Source organism: Pristiophorus japonicus, chromosome 4, assembly GCF_044704955.1.
Source record: "Pristiophorus japonicus isolate sPriJap1 chromosome 4, sPriJap1.hap1, whole genome shotgun sequence".
In the NCBI taxonomy this organism is placed as follows: domain Eukaryota; kingdom Metazoa; phylum Chordata; class Chondrichthyes; family Pristiophoridae; genus Pristiophorus; species Pristiophorus japonicus.
In genome coordinates, this window is record NC_091980.1 from 164,925,855 (window position 1) to 164,949,534 (window position 23,680).

The 23,680-nt window shown below is 45.2% G+C and overlaps 1 protein-coding gene across 5 annotated transcripts in view; it reads left to right on the top strand.

The window, feature by feature from the left end:
• Positions 1–23,680, top strand: part of rmdn3 (regulator of microtubule dynamics 3) — a 430,747-nt gene that overhangs the window by 59,254 nt on the left and 347,813 nt on the right. For all 5 annotated transcript variants that reach the window (XM_070878790.1, XM_070878791.1, XM_070878788.1 and 2 more), the window contains exon 4: positions 21,287–21,521. In XM_070878790.1, the coding sequence (XP_070734891.1) occupies positions 21,287–21,521 (235 nt within the window). The remainder of the gene's footprint in view (positions 1–21,286; positions 21,522–23,680) is intronic.

The window sequence follows — 23,680 nt, forward strand, 5'->3', positions numbered from 1 at the left end:
CGGATCAGCACCACCACGAATGGCCGAGCGATCATGCGCCCCAGTGAATGCTGCGGCCCACTCCTCCAGGTAGCTCAGCTCCTGCGGCTCTGCTGGCCCTCCCCCAGTGCAACGACACTCCCCACAGTTGAAAGCGATTTTTTTTTTTTCCTGAAAATATGACAAAACCATGGTTTAATATAATTGCACAAGTACTAGTAAGCACCCCCAATGCTTTTCAACACTGTCCCATTAATGCACCGTCACCTTCCAAGTTATGCATGATGAACACATCTTATTAATTACAGGAAAACAATATAATAACATCATTTATTGTAACTCCAAATTTAGCGAGATTAAGAAATGCATAGTATGGCACTTTTACATTTTAACCAATGAATCATTGCTTGATTAAATTTATTAAAGTTTTTGCTTATTCTTGCGGCCAAAACAATGTCATCCCAACGCTTTCTGCACTGGACTGGCCCCCGAAGGATCTGGGCGACCGAGCACGCTGCCTTGGTAATTTCTGCCCATATTCTCTGATATACTTGCGTGCTTCCACCTTGTGGACTAGCGCAGTTTGGGCTTCCATTGAGAAACGTTTTGCCCTTTTCCTCCCACATTCGCCTCGGGCTCCACCTCCATCGTGACCATTAAATCCTCTGCCATTTTAATTTTTGCAGAATATTCGGCAAACGTACACAACTTTCCTCCTCTCTCTCTTTCCTTACCCCTCCCTTCCTCAATTGCGCATGCGTGGGATGACCTATGACCCCTGAAACGGGTGGCGGGGGGGAAACCATTGCGCATGTGCAAAAAAAATTGCACATGCGCATTGAAAAAAAAAATCACGCATGCGCATTGGGAACAAAATAATCATGCATGCGCACACAGAAGTAGAAATTTTTTTTTTTACGCATGCGCAGTAAAGCTGGTCAGTATCAAGCCGGCCTTACACGAGGACTACGAACGCCTGCTGCCACACACTGCCACCAGCGCCGGGATTGATTACGGTAAAAATTAAGGCATTACATCTCGGCAGTAATCGTACGGTATGGATGAATCCATTTCTTCAAACTACCTGATTACCATCGAAATATGGGCGGTGGCGGCACAAAATGCAAAGTCTACCCATAGTATTTTTGGATTGTCAGAAGCCATTCAAAAAGATGCCACACAAGAGGTTGTTACACAAGATTATGGCTCATGGGATTGGGAGTAATATATTAGCATTGATTGAGGATTGGTTAACAGACAGAAAACAGAGTAGGAATAAACAGGTCATTTTTGGGTTGGCCAGTTGTAACTAGTGGAATGCCCCAAGGATCAGTGTTTGGGCCTCGGCTGTTTACAATCTATATTAACGACTTAGATCCCCGAGTGTAATATATCCAAGTTTTCTGACGGTACAAAGCTAGGTGAGAAAGTAAGCTGTGAGGAGGACACAGGCTGCAAAGGGATAAAGACCGGTTAAGTGATTGGGCAAGAAGATAGCAGATGGAGTAGAATGTGGGGAAATGTGAAATTATCCACTTTGGTAGCAAGAATAGAAAAGCAGAATATTTTTAAAAGATGACAGACTAGTTAATGTTGATATTCAAGAGGGGTTTGTACACGAATCACAGAAGGTTAACATGCAGGTCCAGCAAGCAATTAGGAAGGCAAATGGTATGTTGACCTTTATTGTAAGGTGGTTGGAGTATAAGAGTAAGGAAATCTTGCTGCAGTTACATTATTCTACTTAGGCAGTCCCTCGTAGTCGAGGATGACTTGCTTCCACACTAAAAATGAGTTCTCATGTGACTGATGAGTCCAATGTGGGACCTACCGTCTCTGTCACAGATGGGGCAGACAGTGGTTGAAGGAATGGGTGGGTCGGGTACTTGGGTTGCCATGCGCTCCGTCCGCTGATTGCGCTTGTTTTCAGCTTGCTCTCGGCGTAGAGACTCGAGGTATTCGGCGCCTCCCCGGATGCTTTTCCTCCACTTTGTGCAGTATTGGGCCAGGGATTCCCAGGTGTCGGTGGGGATGTTGCACTTTTTCAAGGAGGCTTTGAGGGTGTCCTTGAAGCGTTTCCTCTGCCCACCTGGGGCTCGCTTGCCGTGACTGAGCTCCAAATTGAATGTTTGTTTTGGGAGTCTCGTATCGGGCATGCGGGCGACGTGGGTCGCCCATCAGAACTAATCGAGCGTGGTAGTTTTTTGATGCTGGGGATGTTGGCCTGAGCGAGAATACTGACGGTACGCCTATCCTGCCAATGGATTTGCAGGATCTTGCGGAGGCAGCATTGGTGGTACTTCTCCAGTGCTTTGAGATGTCTGCTGTACAGAAAGGAGGGTGGGTATACTACTGCTCTGTGGACCATGAGCTTGGTACCGGGTTTGAGATCCTGGTCTTCAAACACTCTCTTCCACAGGCGACCAAAGGCTACATTGGCACACTGAAGGTGGTGTTGGACTTCGTCATCGATGTCTGCCCTTGTTGACAGTAGGCTCCCAAGGTATCGAAAATGGTCCATGTTGTCCAAGGCCTCATCGTGCATTTTGATATTCGGGGAGCAGTGTTACGTGGCGGCGACAGGTTGGTAAAGGACCTTTGTCTTACGGATGTTTAGTGTAAGGCTCATGCTCTCGTACGCTTCAGTGGATGTGTTGACAATGGCTTGGAGTTCGACTTCCGAGTGTGCACAGGCGTTGTCTGCGTACTGTAATTCAATGACAGAGGATGGAACGACCTTGGATCTGGCCTGTAAGCGGCGGAGATTGAAGAGTTTCCCGTTTGTTCTGTAGATTAGCTCCACTCCAGTGGGGAGCTTACCAAGGGTGAGATGGAGTATTGCAGCAAGGAAGATTGAGAAGAGCGTTGGTGCAATGAACAGCCTTGCTTGACCCCGGTCCGAACATGAATTGGGTCTGTGGTGGATCCATTGGTTTGTATCATGGCTTGCATGTCGTCGTGAAGCAGGCGAAGGATGATGACAAACTTTTAAGGACAGCCGAATTTGAGGAGGACGCTCCATAATTCCCCCACGGTTGACCATGTCGAAGGCCCTTGTGAGGTCAAAGAAAGCCGTGTACAGGGGTTGGTGCTGTTCCCAGCATTTCTCTTCCATTTGCCGCCCGGTGAAGATCATGTCCATTGTGCCCCTTAGTGGGCGGAATCCGAATTGCAACTCTGGGAAGAGCTCTTCAGCCACAGGGAGAAGGCGATTGAGGCGGATTCTTGCGATGACTGACTTTCCCTGTGGCAGACAGCAGGGAAATTCCTCTGTAGTTACCACAATCGGACTTTCACCTTTCTTGAAGATGATCATGATTACTGCATCTCTGCGATCCCCTGGCATGCTCTCCTCCTTCCAAATGAGAGAAATTAGGTTGTGTATTCGTGCCGATAGTGCTTCTCCACCATGTTTTAGTGCTTCGGCGGGGATTCCATCTGCTCCTGAAGCCTTGTTGTTCTTCAGTTGTCGGGTGGCCTTTTCTATCTCATGCCAGGCTAGGTTTGTGCTGAGATGGTGGGGGGTAGCATGCTGCGGGATGGAGGACAATCACTTTGAAGACAGAGTCTCAGTTGAGGAGATCTTCAAAGTGCTCCTTCCAGCAGGCACTAACTGCCTCTCTGTCCATGATGAGTACCTCTCCGTTTTTGGCCAGCAGTGGGTTGGGGCCTTGGGTGCTTGAGCCGTAGGTGGTCTTGACTGCGCTGAAGAATGCACGCGTTGTGGTTGTCGGCTTGTTGCTGGATCTCTGCGCAGAAGGTCCAGCAACCGCAGTTATATAGGGCATTGGTGAGACCACACCCTGACGTACTGTGTACAGTTTTGGTCTCCTAACCTAAGGATGGATATGTTTTCCTTAGAGCGGGTGCAACAAAGATTCACTAGTTTGATTCCTGGGATGAGAGGGCTGTCCTGTGAGGAGAGAGAGAGTAGAATGGGCCTATATTTTCTGGAGTTTAGAAGAATGAGAGGTGACATAATTGAAATGTATTAAATTCTGAGAGGACTTTACAGGGTAGATGCTGAGAGGCTGTTTCCCCTGGGTGGTGAGTTTAGAACTAGGGGTCATAGTCTCAGGATAAGGGGTCAGCCATTTAGGATCGAGATGGAGAGATTTCTTCACTGGGTTGTGAATCTTTGGAATTCTCTGCCTCCAGAGAGTTGTGGATACTCAGTCATTGAGTATATTCAAGACTGAGATCGATAGATTTTTGGGAACCTTAGGAATGAAGAGATATGAGGATAGCGCGGGAAAGTGGATTTGATGTAGAAAATCAGACGTGATCTTATTGAATGGGGGAGCAGGCTCGAGGGGCCTACTTCTCCTATTTCTTGTGTTCTTATGCTCTTTGTTTCAAGGCAAAGTCATCCAAGCTTCAAAGAACCAAATGCATTGTGCAGTATCTATTGCTTAAATAAAAATTGCGACACTTCAGAAGTAATTCATTGTGAAATGCTTTGAGATGTTTTAAGACATATACAGCACCACATAAATGCAATTATTTCAAGTATTTATTTTCATTGCTTAACACCTTCATTTTGAGTTTAGAATTCCTTCAATAAATAAAGCAGGAAGCAAAATATGTTGAAGAGCATACTATTCTTATTCTAGATAGCTTTCCACATTGGCCAAGTTTGGAAGCAAATTGTGGCCATGCAAATAATTATTATTCACACAAAATATGAAGAAACAGCAGCAGGTTTATCAACAATTATAGAGTGGAAACCCATAATTTTGAGTATGAAGCATTTGTGCAGTTGACAGTAGATATATCAGAATTATTGGCAGCTGATAACCGTTCCCTCATATCACCACCAGCCAATTCATAAGAACATAAGAAATAGGAGCAGGTGTAGGCCATTTGGCCCCTCGAGCCTGCTTCGCCATTCAATAAGATCATGGCTGATCTGATCTTGGGCTCAGCTCACTTCCCTGCTTGCTCCCCATAACCCTTCACTCCCTTATCTTACAAAAATCTGTCTATCTCCACCTTAAATATATTCAATGATCCAGCCTCCACAGCTCTCTGGGGCAGAGAGTTCCACAGATTTACAACCCTCTGAGGGAAGAAATTCCTCTTCATTTCAGTTTTAAATGGGCAACCTCTTATTCTGAAACTAGCTGCAGATTCCCCCATGAGTGGAAACACTCTCTACATCTACCTTGTCAAGCCCCCTCAGTATCTTATATGTTTCAATAAGATCACTTCTCATTCTTCTAAACTCCAATGAGTATAGGCCCAACCTACTCGACCTTTTTTCATAAGTCAACCCCTTCATCATCTCAGGAATCAACCTCGTGAACCTTCTCTGAACTGCCTCCAATGCAAGTAGATCCCTCCTTAAATAAGGAAACCAAAACTATACGCAGTACTCTAGGTGTAGCCTCACCAATATCCTGTACAGTTGTAGCAGGACTACTCTGCTTTTATACTCTGTCCCCTTTGCAATAAAAGCCAACATTCCATTTGCCTTCCTGATTACTTGCTGTACCAGCATACTAACTTTGTGTTTCATGCACAAGGACCCCCAGGTCTCTCTGTACTGCTGCATTTTGTAATTTCTCTCCATTTAAATAATCATTTGCTTTTTGTTTTCATGCTGAAGTGGATAACCTCACATTCTCCCACATTATACTCCATCTGCCAAATGTTTGCCCACTCACTTAGCCTGTCTATTTCCCTTTGCAGATTTTTTGTGTCCTCCTCATAACTTGCTTTCCCATCCATCTTTGTATCATCAGCAAACTTGGCTACATTACACTCGGTCCCTTCATCCAAGTCATTAATATAGATTGTAAATAGTTGAGGCCCCAGCACCGATCCCTGTCATTGTCATAGGCAGTCCCTCGAAATTGAGGAAGACTTGCTTCCACTCCAAAAATGAGTTCTTAGGTGACTGAACAGTCCAATATAAGAATTAGTCTCTGTTACAGGTGGGACAGAAAGTCGTTGAAGGAAAGGGTGGATGAGACTGGTTTGCCGCACGCTCCTTCTGCTGCCTGAGCCTGGTTTCTGCATGAGACTCGATGTGTTCAGCGCCTTCCTGGATGCACTTCCTCCACTTAGAATGGTCTTTGGCCAGGGACTCCCAGGTGTTGGTGGGGATGTTGTACTTTATCAAGGAGGCTTTGAGGATGTCCTTGAAACGTTTTCTCTGCCCACTTTGGGCTCGCCTGCCATGTCGGAGTTACGAGTAGAGCGCTTGCTTTGGGAGTCTTGTGTCAGGCATGTGAACAATGTGGCCCGCCCAGCAGAGCTGGTTGAGTGTGGCCAGTGCTTCGATGCTGGGGATGTCAGCCTGGTCGAGGACTCTAACGTTGGTGCGTCTGTCCTCCCAGGGGATTTGCAGGATCTTGCGGAGACATCGTTGGTCATATTTCTCCAGCGATTTGAGGTGTCTACTGTGTATGGTCCACATCTCTGAGCCAAGCAGGAGGGCGGGTATCACAACAGTCCTGTGGACCATGAGCTTGGTGGCAGATTTGAGGGCCTGATCTTCGAACACTCTATTTTCCTCTGGCGACCGAAGGCTGCACTGGCACACTGGAGGCTGTGTTGAATCTCATCGTCGATGTCTGCCCTTATTGATAACGGGCTCCCAAGGTATGGAAAGTGATCCACGTTGTTCAGAGCCGCGCCGTGAATCTTAATGACTGGGTGGTAGTGCTGTGTGGCGGGGACAGGCTAGTAGAGGACATTTGTCTTATGGATGTTTAGTGTAAGGCCCATGCTTTCGTACGCCTCAGTGAAGATGTTGACTATGACTTGGAGTTCAGACTCTGAATGTGCACAGATGCATGCGTCATCCATATACTGCAGTTCGACGACAGAGGTTAGGACGGTTTTTGATCTGGCCTGGAGGCGACGAAGGTTGAACAGGTTCCCACTGGTTCTATAGTTTAGTTCCACTCCAGCGGGGAGCTTGTTGAGTGTGAGGTGGAGCATTGCAGCAAGGAAGATTGAGAAGAGAGTTGGCATGATGACACAGCCCTGCTTGACACCGGTCCCACTAGTTACTTTTTGCCAACCGGAAAATGACCCATTTATCCCTACTCTTTGTTTTCTGTTAGTTAGCCAATCCTTTATCCATGCTAATATATCACCTCCAACCCCTTGAACTTTTATGCAGTAATCTTTTATGTGGCACCTTAATGAATGTCTTCTGGAAATCCAATACACCACTGACATTGCTTCCCCCTTATCCACCCTGCTCGCTACATCCTCAGAGAACTCCAGGAAATTTGTTAAACATGATTTCCCTTTCATAAAACTATGCTGACTCTGCTTGACTGTATTATGCTTTTCCAAATGTCCTGCTACTGCTTCCTTAATAATGGACTCCAGCATTTTCCCAACTACAGATGCTAAGCTAACTGATCTATAGTTTCCTACTTTCTGTCTGCCTCCTTTTTTAAATAAGGGTGTTATATTTGCAGTTTTCCAGTCCGCTGGGACTGCCCCAGAATCCAGAGAATTTTGGTACATTGCAACCAATGCATCCACTATCTCTGTGGCCACTTTTTTTTAAACCTCTAGGATGCAAGCCATCAGGTCCAGGGAACTTGTCCACCTTTAGTCCCATTATTTTACCGAGTACTTTTTCTTTAATGATCATGATTTTTTGAAGTTCCTCCCTCCCTATAGCCCCATGATTATCCATTATTGGGATGTTTTTAATGCCTTCTACTGTGAAGACCAATACAAAATATTTGTTCAAAGTCTCTGCCATTTCCCCATTTCCCATTATTAATTCCCCAGTCTCATCCTCTAAGGATCCAACGTTTACTTTAACTACTCTCTTCCTTTTTATGTACCTGTAGAAGCATCTATTAGTATCTGTATTTCTATTTCTTGCTAGTTTACTCTCATAATCTATCTTCCCTCTATTATTTTTTTAGTCGTCCTTTGCTGGTTTTTAAAGGTTTCCCAATCCTCTGACCTCCCACTAAACTTGGCAACTTTGTATGCCATTGTTTTCAATTTGATACCATCCTTTACTTCCTTAGTTAGCTACGGATGGTTCTCCCTTCTCTTAAAGTCTTTCCTTCTCACTGGAATATATTTTTGTTGCGTTATTCAATATCTCCTTAAATGTCTGCCACTGCTTATCAACCATCTTACACTTTAATCTATTTTCCCAATTCACTTTAGCCAATTACGAGCAAGAGGATAACTTAAGAGGATAACTAGAGAAAGAGTGGGACCTATTAGAGACCACAAAGGAAATCTGTGTGTGGAGGCAGAAGATGTGGGTATCATTCTTAATAAATACTTTGCATCTGTTTTCGCAAAAGAGAGGGTGATGCAGACTTTGCAATGAAGGAGGAGGAGTGTGAAATATTATACGAGATAAACATAGTGATAAAGGGAGTATTAAGGGGCTTAGCAGCTTTGAAAGTGGATAAATCCCCAAGCCGGGATGAAATGTATCCCAGGCTGTTAAGAGAGGTAAAAGAGGAAATAGCAGAGGCTCTGACCATCATTTTCCAGTCCTCTCTGGCTACAGATGTGGTGCCAGAGAACTGGAGAACTGCTAATATTGTACCTTTGTTTTAAAAGGGAGAAAGGGATAGAAGGAGTAATTACAGGCCAGTCAGCTTAACCTCAGTGGTGGGAAAATTATTGGAATAAAATTCTGAGGGGCGGGATGAATCTTCATTTGGAAAGACATGGATTAATCAAGGACAGTCAGCATGGATTTGTTAAGGGAAGGTTGTGTCTGACTAACTTGATTGTATTTTTCGAGGAGGTAACCAGGACAGTCGTATGATGTAGTATATATGGATTTTCGTAAAGCTTTTGATCAGATTTCACATGGCAGACTGGTCACGAAAGTAATAGCCCATGGGATCCAAGGCAAAGTGGCAAGTTGGATCCAAAATTGGCTCAGAGGCAGGAAGCAAAGGGTAATAGTTGATGGTTGACGGAGGGCGAACAGCCAGTTGTCGTAGTGCATATCTGTACCAACGATATAGATAAAAAAACGGAATGAGGTCCTACAAGCTGAATTTAGGGAGCTAGGAGTTAAATTAAAAAGTTGGATCTCAAAGGTAGTAATCTCAGGATTGCTACCAATGCCACGTGCTAGTCGGAGTAGAAATCGCAGGATAACTCTGATGAATACGTGGCTTGAGGAGTGGTGCAGAAGGGAGGGATTCAAATTCCTGGGACATTGGAACCGGTTCTGGGGGAGATGGGACCAGTACAAACTGGACGGTCTGCACCTGGGCAGGACCGGAACCAATGTCCTAGGGAGAATGCTTGCTAGTGCTGTTGAGGAGGGGTTAAACTAATATGGCAGGGGGATGGGAACCTCAGCAGGGAGACAGAGGGAAGTAAAATAGGGCAGAAGCAAAAGCTAGAAAGAAGAAAAGTAAAAGTGGAGGGCAGAGAAACCCAAGGCAAAAATCAAAGGGCCACATTGCAGCAAAATTCTAAAAGGGCAAAGTGTGTTAAAAAGACAAGCCTGAAGGCTCTGTGCCTCAATGCGAGGAGTATTCGTAATAAGGTGGACGAATTAACTGCACAGGCAGCAATTAATGAATATGATACAATTGACATCACGGAGACATGGCTCCAGGGTGACCAAGGCTGGGAACTCAACATCCAGGGGTATTCAACATTTAGGAAGGATAGACAGAAAGTAAAAGGAGGTGGGGTAGCGTTGCTGGTTAAAGAGGAAATTAACGCAATGGTAAGGAAGGACATTAGCTTGGATGATGTGGAATCTGTATGGGTGGAACTCCGGAATACCAAAGGGCAGAAAATGCTAGTGGGAGTTGTGTACAGACCACCAAACAGCAGTAGTGAGGTTGTGGACAGCATCAAACAAGAAATTAGGGATGCGAGCAATAAAGGTGCAGCAGTTATCATGGCGATTTTACTCTACATATAGATTGGGCTAACCAAACTGGTAGCAATACGATGGAGGAGGATTTCCTTGAGTGTATTAGGGATGGTTTTCTGGACCAATATGTTGAAGAACCAACTAAAAGGCTGGCCATCCTCGACTGGGTGATGTGTAATGAGAAAGGACTAATTAGCAATCTTGTTGTAAGGGGCCCATTGGGGAAGAGTGACCAAAATATGGTAGAATTCTTTATTAAGATGGAGAGTGACATAGTTAATTCAGAGACGAGGGTCCTGAACTTAAGGAAAGCTAACTTCGATGGTATGAGACGTGACTTGGCTAGAATAGACTGGCAAATGATACTTAAAGGGTTGACGGTGGATGGGCAATGGCAAACATTTAAAGATCACATGGATGAACTTCAACAATTGTACATCCCTGTCTGGAGTAAAAATAAAACTGGGAAGGTGGCTCAACCGTGGCTAACAAAGGAAATTAAGGATAGTGTTAAATCCAAGGAAGAGGCATATAAATTGGCCAGAAAAAGCAGCAAACCTGAGGACGTGGAGAAATTTAGAATTCAGCAGAGGAGGACAAAGGGTTTAATTAAGAGAGGGAAAATAGAGTATGAGAGGAAACTTGCCGGGAACATAAAAACTGACTGTAAAAGCTTCCATAGATATGTGAAGAGAAAAAAGATTAGTGAAAACAAACGTAGGACCCTTGCAGTCAGATTCAGGTGAATTTATAATGGGAAACAAAGAAATGGCAGACCAGTTGGACAAATACTTTGGTTCTGTCATCACGAAGGAAGACACAAATAACCTTCCGGAAGTACTCGGGGACCGAGGGTCGAGTGAGAAGGAGGAACTGAAGGATATCCTTATTAGGTGGGAAATTATGTTAGGGAAATTGATGGGATTGAAGGCCGATAAATCCCCGGGGCCTGATGGTCTGCATTCCTGAGTACTTAAGGAAGTGGCCCTAGAAATAGTGGCTGCATTGATGATCATTTTCCAACAGTCTATCGACTCTGGATCAGTTCCTATGGACTGGAGGGTAGCATAATATAACACCACTTTTTAAAAAAGGAGGGAGAGAAAACGGGTAATTATAGACCGGTTAGCCTGACATCATAAGTGGGGAAAATGTTGGAATCAATTATTAAAGATGAAATAACAACGCTTTTGGAAAGCAGTGACAGGATCGGTCCAAGTCAACATGGATTTATGAAAGGGAAATCATGCTTGACAAATCTTCTGGAATTTTTTGAGGATGCAACTAGCAGAGTGGACAAGGGAGAACCAGCGGATGTGGTGTATTTGGACTTTCAAAAGGCCTTGGACAAGGTCCCACACAAGAGATTGGAGTGCAAAATCAAAACACATGGTATTGGGGGTAATGTACTGACATGGATAGAGAACTGGTTGGCAGACAGGAAGCGAGAGAGTTGCGATAAATGGGTCCTTTTCAGAATAGCAGGCAGTGACTAGTGGGGTGTCGCAGGGCTCAGTGTTGGGACCCCAGCTACTTACAATATACATTAATGATTTAGATGAAGGAATTGAGTGTAATATCTCCAAGTTTGCAGATGACACTAAACTGGGTGGTGTTGTGAGCTGCAAGGAGGACGCTAAGAGGTTGCAGGGTGACTTGGACAGGTTAGGTGAGTGGGCAAATGCATGGCAGATGCAGTATAATGTGAATAAATGTGAGGTGCAACGAGACCTGGGTGTCACGGTACATCAGTCATTGAAAGTTGGCATGCAGGTACAGCAGGCGGTGAAGAAGGTAAATGGTATGTTGGCCTTCATAGCTAGGAGTTTTGAATATTGGAGCAGGGGGGTCTTACTGCAGTTGTACAGGGCCTTGGTGAGGCCTCACCTGGAATATTGTGTTCAGTTTTGGTCTCTTAATCTGAGGAAGGACATTCTTGCTATTGAGGGAGTGCAGCGAAGGTTCACCAGACTGATTCCCAGGATGGCTGGTCTGATATATGAGGAGAGACTGGATCAATTGGGCCTTTATTCACTGGAGTTTAGAAGGATGAGCGGGGATCTCATAGAAACATATAAAATTCTGACGAGACTGGACAGGTTAGATGCGGGAAGAATGTTCCCGATGTTGGGGAAGTCCAGAACCAGGAAACACAGTCTAAGGATAAGCGGTAGGCCATTTAGGACTGAGATGAGGAGAAACTTCTTCACTCAGAGTTGTTAACCTGTGGAATTCCCTACCGCAGAGATTTGTTGATGCCAGTTCGTTGGATATATTCAAGAGGGAGTTAGATGTGGCCCTTATGGATAAAGGATCAAGAGGTATGGAGAGAAAGCAGGAAAGAAGTACTGAGGTGAAAGATCAGCTATGGTCTTATTGAATGGTGGTGCAGGCTCGAAGGACTGAATGGCCTACTCCTGCACCTATTTTCTATGTTTCTATGATGGATGTTTTTGTGACTGGAAGGCTGTTTCCAGTGGGGTTCAACAGGGCTCTTGCTGGGTCCCTTGCTATTTGTGGTATATATCAATGACTTGGACTTGAATGTTGGGGGTATGATTAAGAAGTTTGCAGATGACACTAGGCTGTGTGGTTGATATTGAAGAAGAAAGCTGTGGATTACAAGAAGATATCAATGTACTGGTCAGGTGGGCGGAGCAGTGGTAAATGGAATTCAATCCGGGCAAGTGTGAGGTAATGCATTGGGGGAAGTCTAACAAGGCAAGTGAATACAAATTAAATGGCACAACACTGAAAAGTGTAGAGGAACAACGGAACCTTGGAGTGCATGTCACAGATCTCTAAAGGTAGCAGGCCAGGTAGATAAGGTGGAATACTTGCTTTTATTCGTCGCGGCATGGAATACAGGAGCAAGGAGTTTATGCTTGAACTGAATTTTTTTTAAACTGGTTAGGCCGCAGCTAGCATACTGTGTGCAGTTCTGGTCACCACATTACAGGAAAGATGTGATTGCACTGGAAAGGGTGCAGAGGAGATTTACAAGAATGTTTGGCTATGAAGAAAGATTGGAGATGCTGGATTGTTTTCTTTGGAACAGAGGAGGCTAAGGAGAGCCTGATTGAGGTGTATAAAATTATGAGGGGCCTGGATTGAGTGGATAGGAAGAACCTGTTTCTCTTGGCAGAGGTGTCAACAACCAGAGGACATAGATTTAAAGTAATTGGGGGGAGGTTGGGAGGAGATATGATGGGAATGTCTTCACCCAGAGGGTAATGGGAGTCTAGAACTCAGTGCCTGAAAGGGTGGTAGAGGCAGAAACTCTCATCACATTTAAAAAATGCTTGGATGTGTCGTAACCTACAGGGCTCCGGACCAAAAGCTGGAAAATGGGAGTAAGCTGGATAGCTCTTGGTTGCCTGGCGCGGACACGATGGGCTGAAATGGCCTCCTTCCATGCTGTAAATTTCTATGTTTCTAACTGTGCCTTCATACCTTTGTAATCTCTCTTATTTAAGATCAGGACACTGGTTTGAGATCCAACTTTCTCACTCTCCAACTGAATTTGAGTGATCAACCATGCTACGATCACTCTTTCCTAGAGAATCCTTTACTCGGAGATCATTTATTAATCCTGTCTCATGACAGTACCAGACCGAAGATAGCCTGCTCCCTGGCTGGTTCCGCAACCTACTAGCCAAGGAAACTATCCCGGATACACTCTTCCTCAAGGCTACCTTGGCCAATTTGATTTGTCCAATCAAAATGAAGATTAAAATCGCCCAGGATTATTGTCATTGCTTTCTTACAAGCCTCCATTTTTTCTTGTTTTTAACTCCGTCCAACAGGATGTTAACATATATGATGTGATTGGGAATACAGAGACGTGGCTCCAGGATGATCAGGGCTGGGAACTCAACATCCAGGGGTATTCAACATTCAGGAAGGATAGAATAAAAGGAAAAGGAGGTGGGGTAGCATTGCTGGTTAAAGAGGAGATTAATGCAATAGTTAGGAAGGACATTAGCTTGGATGATGTGGAATCTATATGGGTAGAGCTGCAGAACACCAAAGGGCAAAAAACGTTAGTGGGAGTTGTGTACAGACCTCCAAACAGTAGTAGTGATGTTGGGGAGGGCATAAAACAGGAAATTAGGGGTGCATGCAATAAAGATGCAGCAGTTATAATGGGTGACTTTAATATGCACATTGATTGGGCTAACCAAACTGGAAGCAATACGGTGGAGGAGGATTTCCTGGAGTGTATAAGGGATGATTTTCGAGACCAATATGTCGAGGAACCAACTAGAGGGGAGGCCATCTTAGACTGGGTGTTGTGTAATGAGAGAGGATTAATTAGCAATCTCGTTGTGCGAGGCCCCTTGGGGAAGAGTGACCATAATATGGTGGAATTCTGCATTAGGATGGAGAATGAAACAGTTAATTCAGAGGCCATGGTCCAGAACTTAAAGAAGGGTAACTTTGAAGGTATGAGGCGTGAATTAGCTAGGATAGATTGGTGAATGATACTTAAGGGGTTGACTGTGGATGGGCAATGGCAGACATTTAGAGACCGCATGGATGAACGACAACAATTGTACATTCCTGTCTGGCGTAAAAATAAAAAAGGGAAGATGGCTCAACCGTGGCTATCAAGGGAAATCAGGGATAGTATTAAAGCCAAGGAAGTGGCATACAAATTGGCCAGAAATAGCAGCGAACCCGGGGACTGGGAGAAATTTAGAACTCAGCAGAGGAGGACAAAGGGTTTGATTAGGGCAGGGAAAATAGAGTACGAGAAGAAGCTTGCAGGGAACATTAAGGCGGATTGCAAAAGCTTCTATAGATATGTAAAGAGAAAAAGGTTAGTAAAGACAAACGTAGGTCCCCTGTAGTCAGAATCAGGGGAAGTCATAACGGGGAACAAAGAAATGGCAGACCAATTGAACAAGTACTTTGGTTCGGTATTCACTAAAGAGGACACACACAACCTTTCGGATATAAAAGGGGTCAGAGGGTCTAGTAAGGAGGAGGAACTGAGGGAAATCCTTATTAGTCGGGAAATTGTGTTGGGGAAATTGATGGAATTGAAGGCCGATAAACCCCCAGGGCCTGATGGACTGCATCCCAGAGTACTTAAGGAGGTGGCCTTGGAAATAGCGGATGCATTGACAGTCATTTTCCAACATTCCATTGACTCTGGATCAGTTCAACTTTTAAAAAAAGGAGAGAGAGAGAAAACAGGGAATTATGGACCGGTCAGCCTGACCTCAGTAGTGGGTAAAATGATGGAATCAATTATTAAGGATGTCATAGCAGCGCATTTGGAAAGAGGTGACATGATAGGTCCAAGTCAGCATGGATTTGTGAAAGGGAAATCATGCTTGACAAATTTTCTGGAATTTTTTGGGGATGTTTCCAGTAGAGTGGACAAGGGAGAACCAGTTGATGTGGTATATTTGGACTTTCAGAAGGCTTTCGACAAGGTCCCACACAAGAGATTAATGTGCAAAGTTAAAGCACATGGGATTGGGGGTAGTGTGCGGACATGGATTGAGAACTGGTTGTCAGACAGGAAGCAAAGAGTAGGAGTAAATGGGTACTTTTCAGAATGGCAGGCAGTGACTAGTGGGGTACCGCAAGGTTCTGTGCTGGGGCCCCAGCTGTTTACATTGTACATTAATGATTTAGACGAGGGGATTAAATGTAGTATCTCCAAATTTGCGAATGACACTAAGCTAGGTGGCAGTGTGAGCTGCGAGGAGGATGCTATGAGGCTGCAGAGTGACTTGAATAGGTTAGGTGAGTGGACAAATGCATGGGAGATGAAGTATAATGTGGATCAATGTGAGGTTATCCAGTTTGGTGGTAAAAACAGAGAGACAGACTATTATCTGAATGGTGACAGATTAGGAAAAGGGGAGGTGCAACGAGACCTGGGTGTCATGGTGCAGCAGTCATTGAAGGTTGGCATGCAGGTACAGCAGACGGTTAAGAAAGCAAATGGCATGTTGGCCTTCATAGTGAGGAGATTTGAGTACAGGGGCAGGGAGGTGTTACTACAGTTGTACAGGGCCTTGGTGAGGCCACACCTGGAGTATTGTGTACAGTTTTGGTCTCCTAACTTGAGGAAGGACATTCTTGCTATTGAGGGAGTGCAGCGAAGGTTCACCAGACTGATTCCTGGGATGGTGGGACTGACCTATCAAGAAAGACTGGATCAACTGGGCTTGTATTCACTGGAGTTCAGAAGAATGAGAGGGGACCTCATAGAAACGTTTAAAATTCTGACGGGTTCAGACAGGTTAGATGCAGTAAGAATGTTCCCAATGTTGGGGAAGTCCAGAACCAGGGGTCACAGTCTCAGGATAAGGGGTAAGCCATTTAGGACTGAGATGAGGAGAAACTTCTTCACCCGGAGAGTGGTGAACCTGTGGAATTCTCTACCACAGAAAGTTGTTGAGACCAATTCACTAAATATATTCAAAAAGGAGTTGGATGAAGTCCTTACTGCTAGGGGGATCAAGGGGTATGGCGAGAAAGCAGGAATGGGGTACTGAAGTTGCATGTTCAGCCATGAACTAATTGAATGGCGGTGCAGGCTAGAAGGGCTGAATGGCCTACTCCTGCACCTATTTTCTATGTTTCTATGTTATAGCTGTTAGGGGGCCTATCGACTATGCCCACCAATGACTTCCCCATGTTGTTTCTTATCTCCACCCAAACTGATTCTACATCTTGATCTTCTGAGCCAATATCATTTCTCACTTCTGCACTGATCTCATCCTTTATTAACACAGCTACCCCATCTCCTTTTCCTTTGTCTGTCCTTCCGAATTGTCAAATAACCCTGAATATTCAGTTCCCAGCTTTGGTCACCTTGCAACCACGTCTCTGTAATGAGTATCAGATCATACCCATTTATTTTTTAGTTGTGCCGACAACAACTCTATCTTGTTAAGAACGCTGCGTGCATTCAAATAAAAAGCTTTTAATTGTTTTTTTTTTAACCTTTTTCCTGCTTTGACCCCACTTTTTGATACACTCTAATTTTTATACATTCTGTCCCTTCCTGTCACACTCTGGTTATCATTTCCCCGACCGCTACCCTGCTCTATTGCCTTCTCCTTGCTATTGATTTTTTACATTTCCGCTCACCTGAACCCTCACCCGCCGCCCCCCACTATTTAGTTTAAAGCCTTCTCTACAGCCCTAGATATTTGATGCGCGAGGACACTAGTCCCAGCAAGGTTCAAATGAAGCCCGTCCCAACGGAACAGCTTCCTTATACCCTAGTATTGGTGCCAGTGCCCCATGAACCGAAACCAATTTCTCCCACAGCTGTCTTTATGCCACGTATTCATCATTCTGATCATATTTACCCTATGCAAATTTGCTCGTGGCTCAGGTAGTAATTCAGAGATTATTACCTTTGTGGTTCTGCTTATTAATTTAGCCCCTAGTTGCTCATACTCCCTCAGCAGAACCTCTTTCTTTGTTCTACCTATGTCGTTAGTACCTACGTGGACCGCGACAATTGGATATTCCCCCTCCCACTCCAAGTTCCTGTGCAGCCCAGAAAGATGTCCTTAACCCTGACATTGGGCAGGCAACAAAGCCTTTGGGACACTCGCTCTCCCCCTAATGATACTGTCCCCTACCACTTCAACATTTATTTTTACTCCCTCTTCTCCCACCCCCCCCCCCACTTGAATGGCCCTCTGTACCACAGTGCTGTGGTCAGTTTGCTCATCCTCCCTGCAGTCCTTGCCCTTGTCCAAACAGGGAGCAAGAATCTTGTACCTATTTGACAAGAGCAAAGGCTGTGGCTCCTACAATGCTACATCCTGGGTCCCCATATCTGCCTCACACATAATCACGCTCTCCTATCCCTGACCACAGAGCAAATTTGAATTAATTAACCCAAGGTGGGTGACTGTCTCCTGGAATATAGCGTCCAGGTAACACTCCCCATCCCTGATGTGTCGCAGTGTCCGCAGCTCGGACTCCGGCTCATCAACTCGGAGCTGAAGTTCCTCGAGCTGCAGACACTTCTTCATCATCATCATCATCATCATAGGCAGTCCCTCGCAATCGAGGAAGACTTGCTTCCACTCCTGAAGTGAGTTCTTTGGTGGCTGAACAGTCCAATACGAGAGCTACAGACTCTGTCACAGGTGGGACAGATAGTCGTTGAGGGAAGGGGTGGGTGGGACTGGTTTGCCGCACACTCTTTCCGCTGTCCCTGCACTTATTTACTACATGCTCTCGGCGTTGAGACTCGAGGTGTTCAGCGCTCTCGGATGCACTTCCTCCACTTAGGGCAGTCTTGGACCAGGGACCCCCAGGTGTCAGTGGGGATGTTGCACTTTATCAGGGAGGCTTTGAGGGTGTCCTTGTAGCGTTTCTGCTACCCACCTTTGGCTTGTTTGCCGTGAAGGAGCTCCGAGTAGAGCACTTGCTTTGCGAGTCTCATGTCTGGCATGCGGACATGTGGCCTGCCCAGCGGAGCTGATCGAGTGTGGTCAGTGCTTCAATGCTGGGGATGTTAGCCTGAATGAGGACGCTGATGTTGGTGCGCCTGTCCTCCCAGGAGATTTGTAGGATCTTGCGGAGGCATCGTTGGTGATATTTCTCCAGCAGCTTGAGGTGTCTACTGTACATGGTCCATATCTCTGAGCCATACAGGCGGGCAGGTATTACTGCAGCTCTGTAGACCATGAGCTTGGTGGCAGTTTTGAGGGCTTGGTCTTCAAACACTCTTTTCCTCAGGCGGCCAAAGGCGGTGTTGGATCTTGTCGTCGATGCCTGCTCTTGTTGGTAGGAGGCTCCCGAAATATGGAAAGTGGTCCACGGTGTCCAGGGCCATGCCTTGGATCTTGATGACTGGGGGGCAGTGCTGTGCAGTGAGGACAGGCTGGTGGAGGACCTCTGTCTTACGGATGTTTACTGTAAGGCCTATACTTTCGTACGCCTCAGTAAATACACCGACTATGTCCTGGAGTGCAGCCTCTTTATGTGTGCAGATGCAGGCGTTGTCCGCGTCCTGTAGCTCGACGACAGAGGTTGGCGTGGTCTTGGATCTGGCCTGGAGACAGCGCAGGTTGAACAGTTTCCCACTGGTTCTGTAGTTCAGTTCCACTCCAGCGGGGAGCTTGTTGACTGTGAGGTGGAGCATGGCGCCAAGAAAGATTGAGAAGAGAGTTGGGGCGATGACTCAGCCCTGTTTGATCCCGGTCTGGACGTGGATTGGGTCTGTGATGGATCCGTTGGTAAGGATCACGGCCTGCATGTCGTCGTGGAACAGGCGGAGGATGGTGATGAACGTTTGGGGGCATCCGAAACGAAGGAGGACGCTCCATAGACCCTCGCGGTTGACAGTGTCAAAGGCCTTTGTAAGGTCGAAGAAGGCCATGTATAAGGGCTGGCGCTGTTCCTTGCATTTTTCCTGTAGCTATCGCGCTGCAAAAATCATGTCCGATATGCTCCGTAGGAGACAAAATCCGCATTGTGACTCCGGGTGGAGCTCCTCGGCCAAAGGAAGAAGTCGGTACACTTACTGCAAATGTAGTCATCGTGGATGTCAATGGGTTCAACCAGCACCCACATGCAACAGCAGTAACACATCGCCTGCCCTGCCATCTTTAATGTATTTAATTAATTACGTTTTCAAATTTTGTTTTTAATCCCAGCTCTTAATTTAAACCAATGCTCCAGAAAAGAGGGAGAAACTGATCAACCAATCACTTCCCTGCTTTCCTGTGACGCCACACTTTGAATCTTTTTACTTCTTATACTTCCAGGTCAGTTAGTGCTGTTCTGGCTGGCTGCTTTTAGTTGTTTGCCACTTCCCCAACCCTCGCGTTGTTTCAGCCAATTCTCCGAAAGTTAATCACTTTGAGCCAGCATGAACTAGGGTCAGTAGCTAATGCATTTCTGTTTCTGAGAAAAACCTAGCATGAGTGACTCCTTTGTGCTGGTGCGAGAAGAAGGGTGGATTAATTTATCTTCCAGTGGCATTTCTTTACGGAGGTGTAATATTCAGGAGTTATTTCCTTTTCCAGGCCAAGAGATGAGTCTTTTACTCATTATTTTACCATTCTTGAAATTCAGTGGATCCAGACTATTGAGCTTAAATAAATTCTTTAATAACTGAATATTCAAAAGAGTTATTGCTGATAATTATTAAAGGAATATACATGATATGTTTCCATTGGTTAAATGAAGGATATCTATTACGAGGGAGAATTCACTTTTTTTGGGATTGCCTTTGTGCTTGAAATTGGTTAAGTGCCAGTTTATGGTGGCAGTGCCTTCAGTGTTTGCATTTCTGCTAGGGTGTAGTCAGGATGGTCAGTAGCTGGGTTACTATAAAAGAAGCTGCAAAGAAAAGCAGGGAGACCCTTGGAAAGACTGAGTTGCCTCAGCTTGTCAGAAAAGGTCCACAAATATGCCTGCTGATACCCTTGATTGTCAAGATTTTGATGTCTGTCTCTATTTAGGTTACTTCATTAATGCAAGGTAAAATATAATGAGTGAATAAGTAATCATCCACAGGAAAATGGTGTAAAACAGCAATTGATGGTGTAATGGCAAGAGTGACTTTGTCAATAGGGTTTAGTTCAAGGATGACCATTTGGTGTCTCGTGAAATGCAGATATTTTTTATGTTGCTGAGGTTCGAATCTTTGCATTTACATTGGATTCAGTCATGCTATAGGAGATGCAGCATAATATTGGAGTGCACAGTTTCAAACTTGAACACCATCACTCGTCAAAATTGCTTAATGCTTCCAAACTTTCTTGCCGAACCAATATTCACAGCAACATGTTTTGAAGTTCATGTTGTTCTGTCATGCAAGGTTTTTTTTTAAGGTCGTCGTCGTCTTCTTAGGCGGTCCCTTGTATCGAGGATGACTTGCTTCCACACCAAAAAGGGATGAGTTCATATGCGTTTCGATGAGTACCTGATATTCCAGGTTGCGAACTACATATTGAAGGGGTGGAAGATGCTTGTGCATGGATTTTTTTTAATGTGTAGTGGCCGTTGCACACCAGCCACCGAGTGGGCTTGACAGAGCTAGGTCTTGGTCCAGTGGCAAGGACCACTGGAGACCAACTCTGCTGCACAGACCTGATGCGCGCACACATCACAGTGTGGGCTGGCCTGTGCTGCCCCTGGGCCCACGTTTCTTCTGGGCCCCAAACTCTCGCCTTTCCTGGGCCCCGATCTCTCTCCGCTCCTCTGCCTCAGTCATTCGCCGCACCTCCGCTCCGATCATTCGCCGCATCTCTGCTGTACCTGGGCCTCGCCGACGTTTCTGCCCACGCTCCAATCGGCGACCTGGGTTTTGGTGATATCACTCAGTCGCCCTCCTCAAAGCCATCGCCCTTTTTTTAGGTAGGATAGGGTTGGGGGGCATCTTAAGCAGCAGTCATGATACTAGCAAAGTGAGCATTGTGGTACTTTGTTTCTGTAATTCATCTTCACTCTCTCCAGATACACTACAGCTAATGCAGAGTCAGATAATGACCGTGATGAAGCAGCAGATCAAAATGAAGCAGCAGATCAAAATGAAGCAGCTGTCCAAAATGAACCAGTTGGTGCCAGTTTCCTGGCTTCTGAAAATATGTATGAACTCTCTCGTCTTTTAAGTATAGCAGACAAGTTGCACGACGGCACGGATGAAGACAAAATGGAAGGATTTAACCTGTTGTTGAAGAACAAAGCCACTGTAAGTATTCTTTTTAACTATCTTCACTTGCTCTTTTTTTTTCAGGTTCTCCACTGCTCAATCCCATCTTCTCCTCACTAGTAAAAGATCCTCTCGGAATGAGTGATCACAGTATGGTTGAATTTGTAATACAGATTGAGAGTGAGGAAGTAGTGTCTCAAACGAGCATACTATGCTTAAACAAAGGGGACTACAGTGGGATGAGGGCAGAGTTGGCTAAAGTAGACTGGAAACACAGACTAAACGGTGGCACAATTGAGGAACAGTGGAGGACTTTTAAGGAGCTCTTTCATAGTGCTCAACAAAAATATATTCCAATGAAAAAGAAAGGCGGTAAGAGAAGGGAAAACCAGCTGTGGATAACCAGGGAAATTAAGGAGAGTATCAAATTAAAAACCAATGCGTATAAGGTGGCCAAGGTTAGTGGGAAAATAGAAGATTGGGAAAATTTTAAACAACAGCAAAGAATGACTAAGAAAGCAATAAAGAAAGGAAAGATAGATTTCGAAGGTAAACTTGCACAAAACATAAAAACGGATAGGAAAAGCTTTTACAGATATATAAAACGGAAAAGAGTGACTGAAGTAAATGTTGGTCCCTTAGAAGATGAGAAGGGGGATTTAATAATGGGAAATGTGGGAATGGCTGAGACCGTGAACAATTATTTTGCTTCGGTCTTCGCAGTGGAAGACACAGAAACCATGCCAGAAATTGCTGGTCACAGGAATGTGGGAAGGGAGGACCTGGAGACAATCATTATCACTAGGGGGGTAGTGTTGGACAGGCTAATGGGACTCAAGGTAGACAAGTCCCCTGGTCCTGATGAAATGCATCCCACGGTATTAAAAGAGATGGCGGAAGTTATAGCAGATGCATTCGTTATAATCTACCAAAATTCTCTGGACTCTGGGGAGGTACCAGCGGATTGGAAAGCAGCTAACGTAACGCCTCTGTTTTAAAAAGGGGGGCAGACAAAAGGCAGGTAACTATAGGCCGGTTAGTTTAACATCTGTAGTGGGAAAAATGCTTGAAGTTATCATTAAGGAAGAAATAGCGGGACATCTAGATAGGAATAGTGCAATCAAGCAGACGCAGCATGGATTCATGAAGGGGAAATCATGTTTAACTAATTTACTAGAATTCTTTGAGGATATAACGAGCATGGTGGATAAAGGTGTACCGATGGATGTGGTGTATTTAGATTTTCAAAAGGCATTCGATAAGGTGCCACACAAAAGGTTACTGCAGAAGATAAAGGTACGCGGGGTCAGTGGAAATGTATTAGCATGGATAGAGAATTGGCTGGCTAACAGAAAGCAGAGAGTCGGGATAAATGGGTCCTTTTCGGGTTGGAAATCGGTGGTTAGTGGTGTGCCACAGGGATCGGTGCTGGGACCACAACTGTTTACAATATACATAGATGACCTGGAAGAGGGGACAGAGTGTAGTGTAACAACATTTGCAGATGACACAAAGATTAGTGGGAAAGCAGGTTGTGTAGAGGACACAGAGAAGCTGCAAAGAGATTTAGATAGGTTAAGCGAATGGGCTAAGGTTTGGCAGATGGAATACAATGTCGGAAAGTGTGAGGTCATCCACCTTGGGGGGAAAAAAAACAAAAAAGGGAATACTATTTGAATGGGGAGAAATTACAACATGCTGTGGTGCAGAGGGACCTGGGGGTCCTTGTGCATGAATCCCAAAAAGTTAGTTTGCAGGTGCAGCAGGTAATCAGGAAGGCGAATGGAATGTTGGCCTTCATTGCGAGAGGGATGGAGTACAAAAGCAGGGAGGTCCTTCTGCAACTGTATAGGGTATTGGTGAGGCCGCACCTGGAGTACTGCGTGCAGTTTTGGTCGCCTTACTTAAGGAAGGATATACTGGCTTTGGAGGGGGTACAGAGACGATTCACTCGGTTGATTCCGGAGATGAGGAGGTTACCTTATGATGATAGATTGAGTAGACTGGGTCTTTACTCGTTGGAGTTCAGAAGGATGAGGGGTGATCTTATAGAAACATTTAAAATAATGAAAGGGATAGACAAGAAAGAGGCAGAGAGGTTGTTTCCACTGGTCGGGGAGACTAGAACTAGGGGGCACAGCCTCAAAATACGGGGGAGTCAATTTAAAACCGAGTTGAGAAAGAATTTCTTCTCCCAG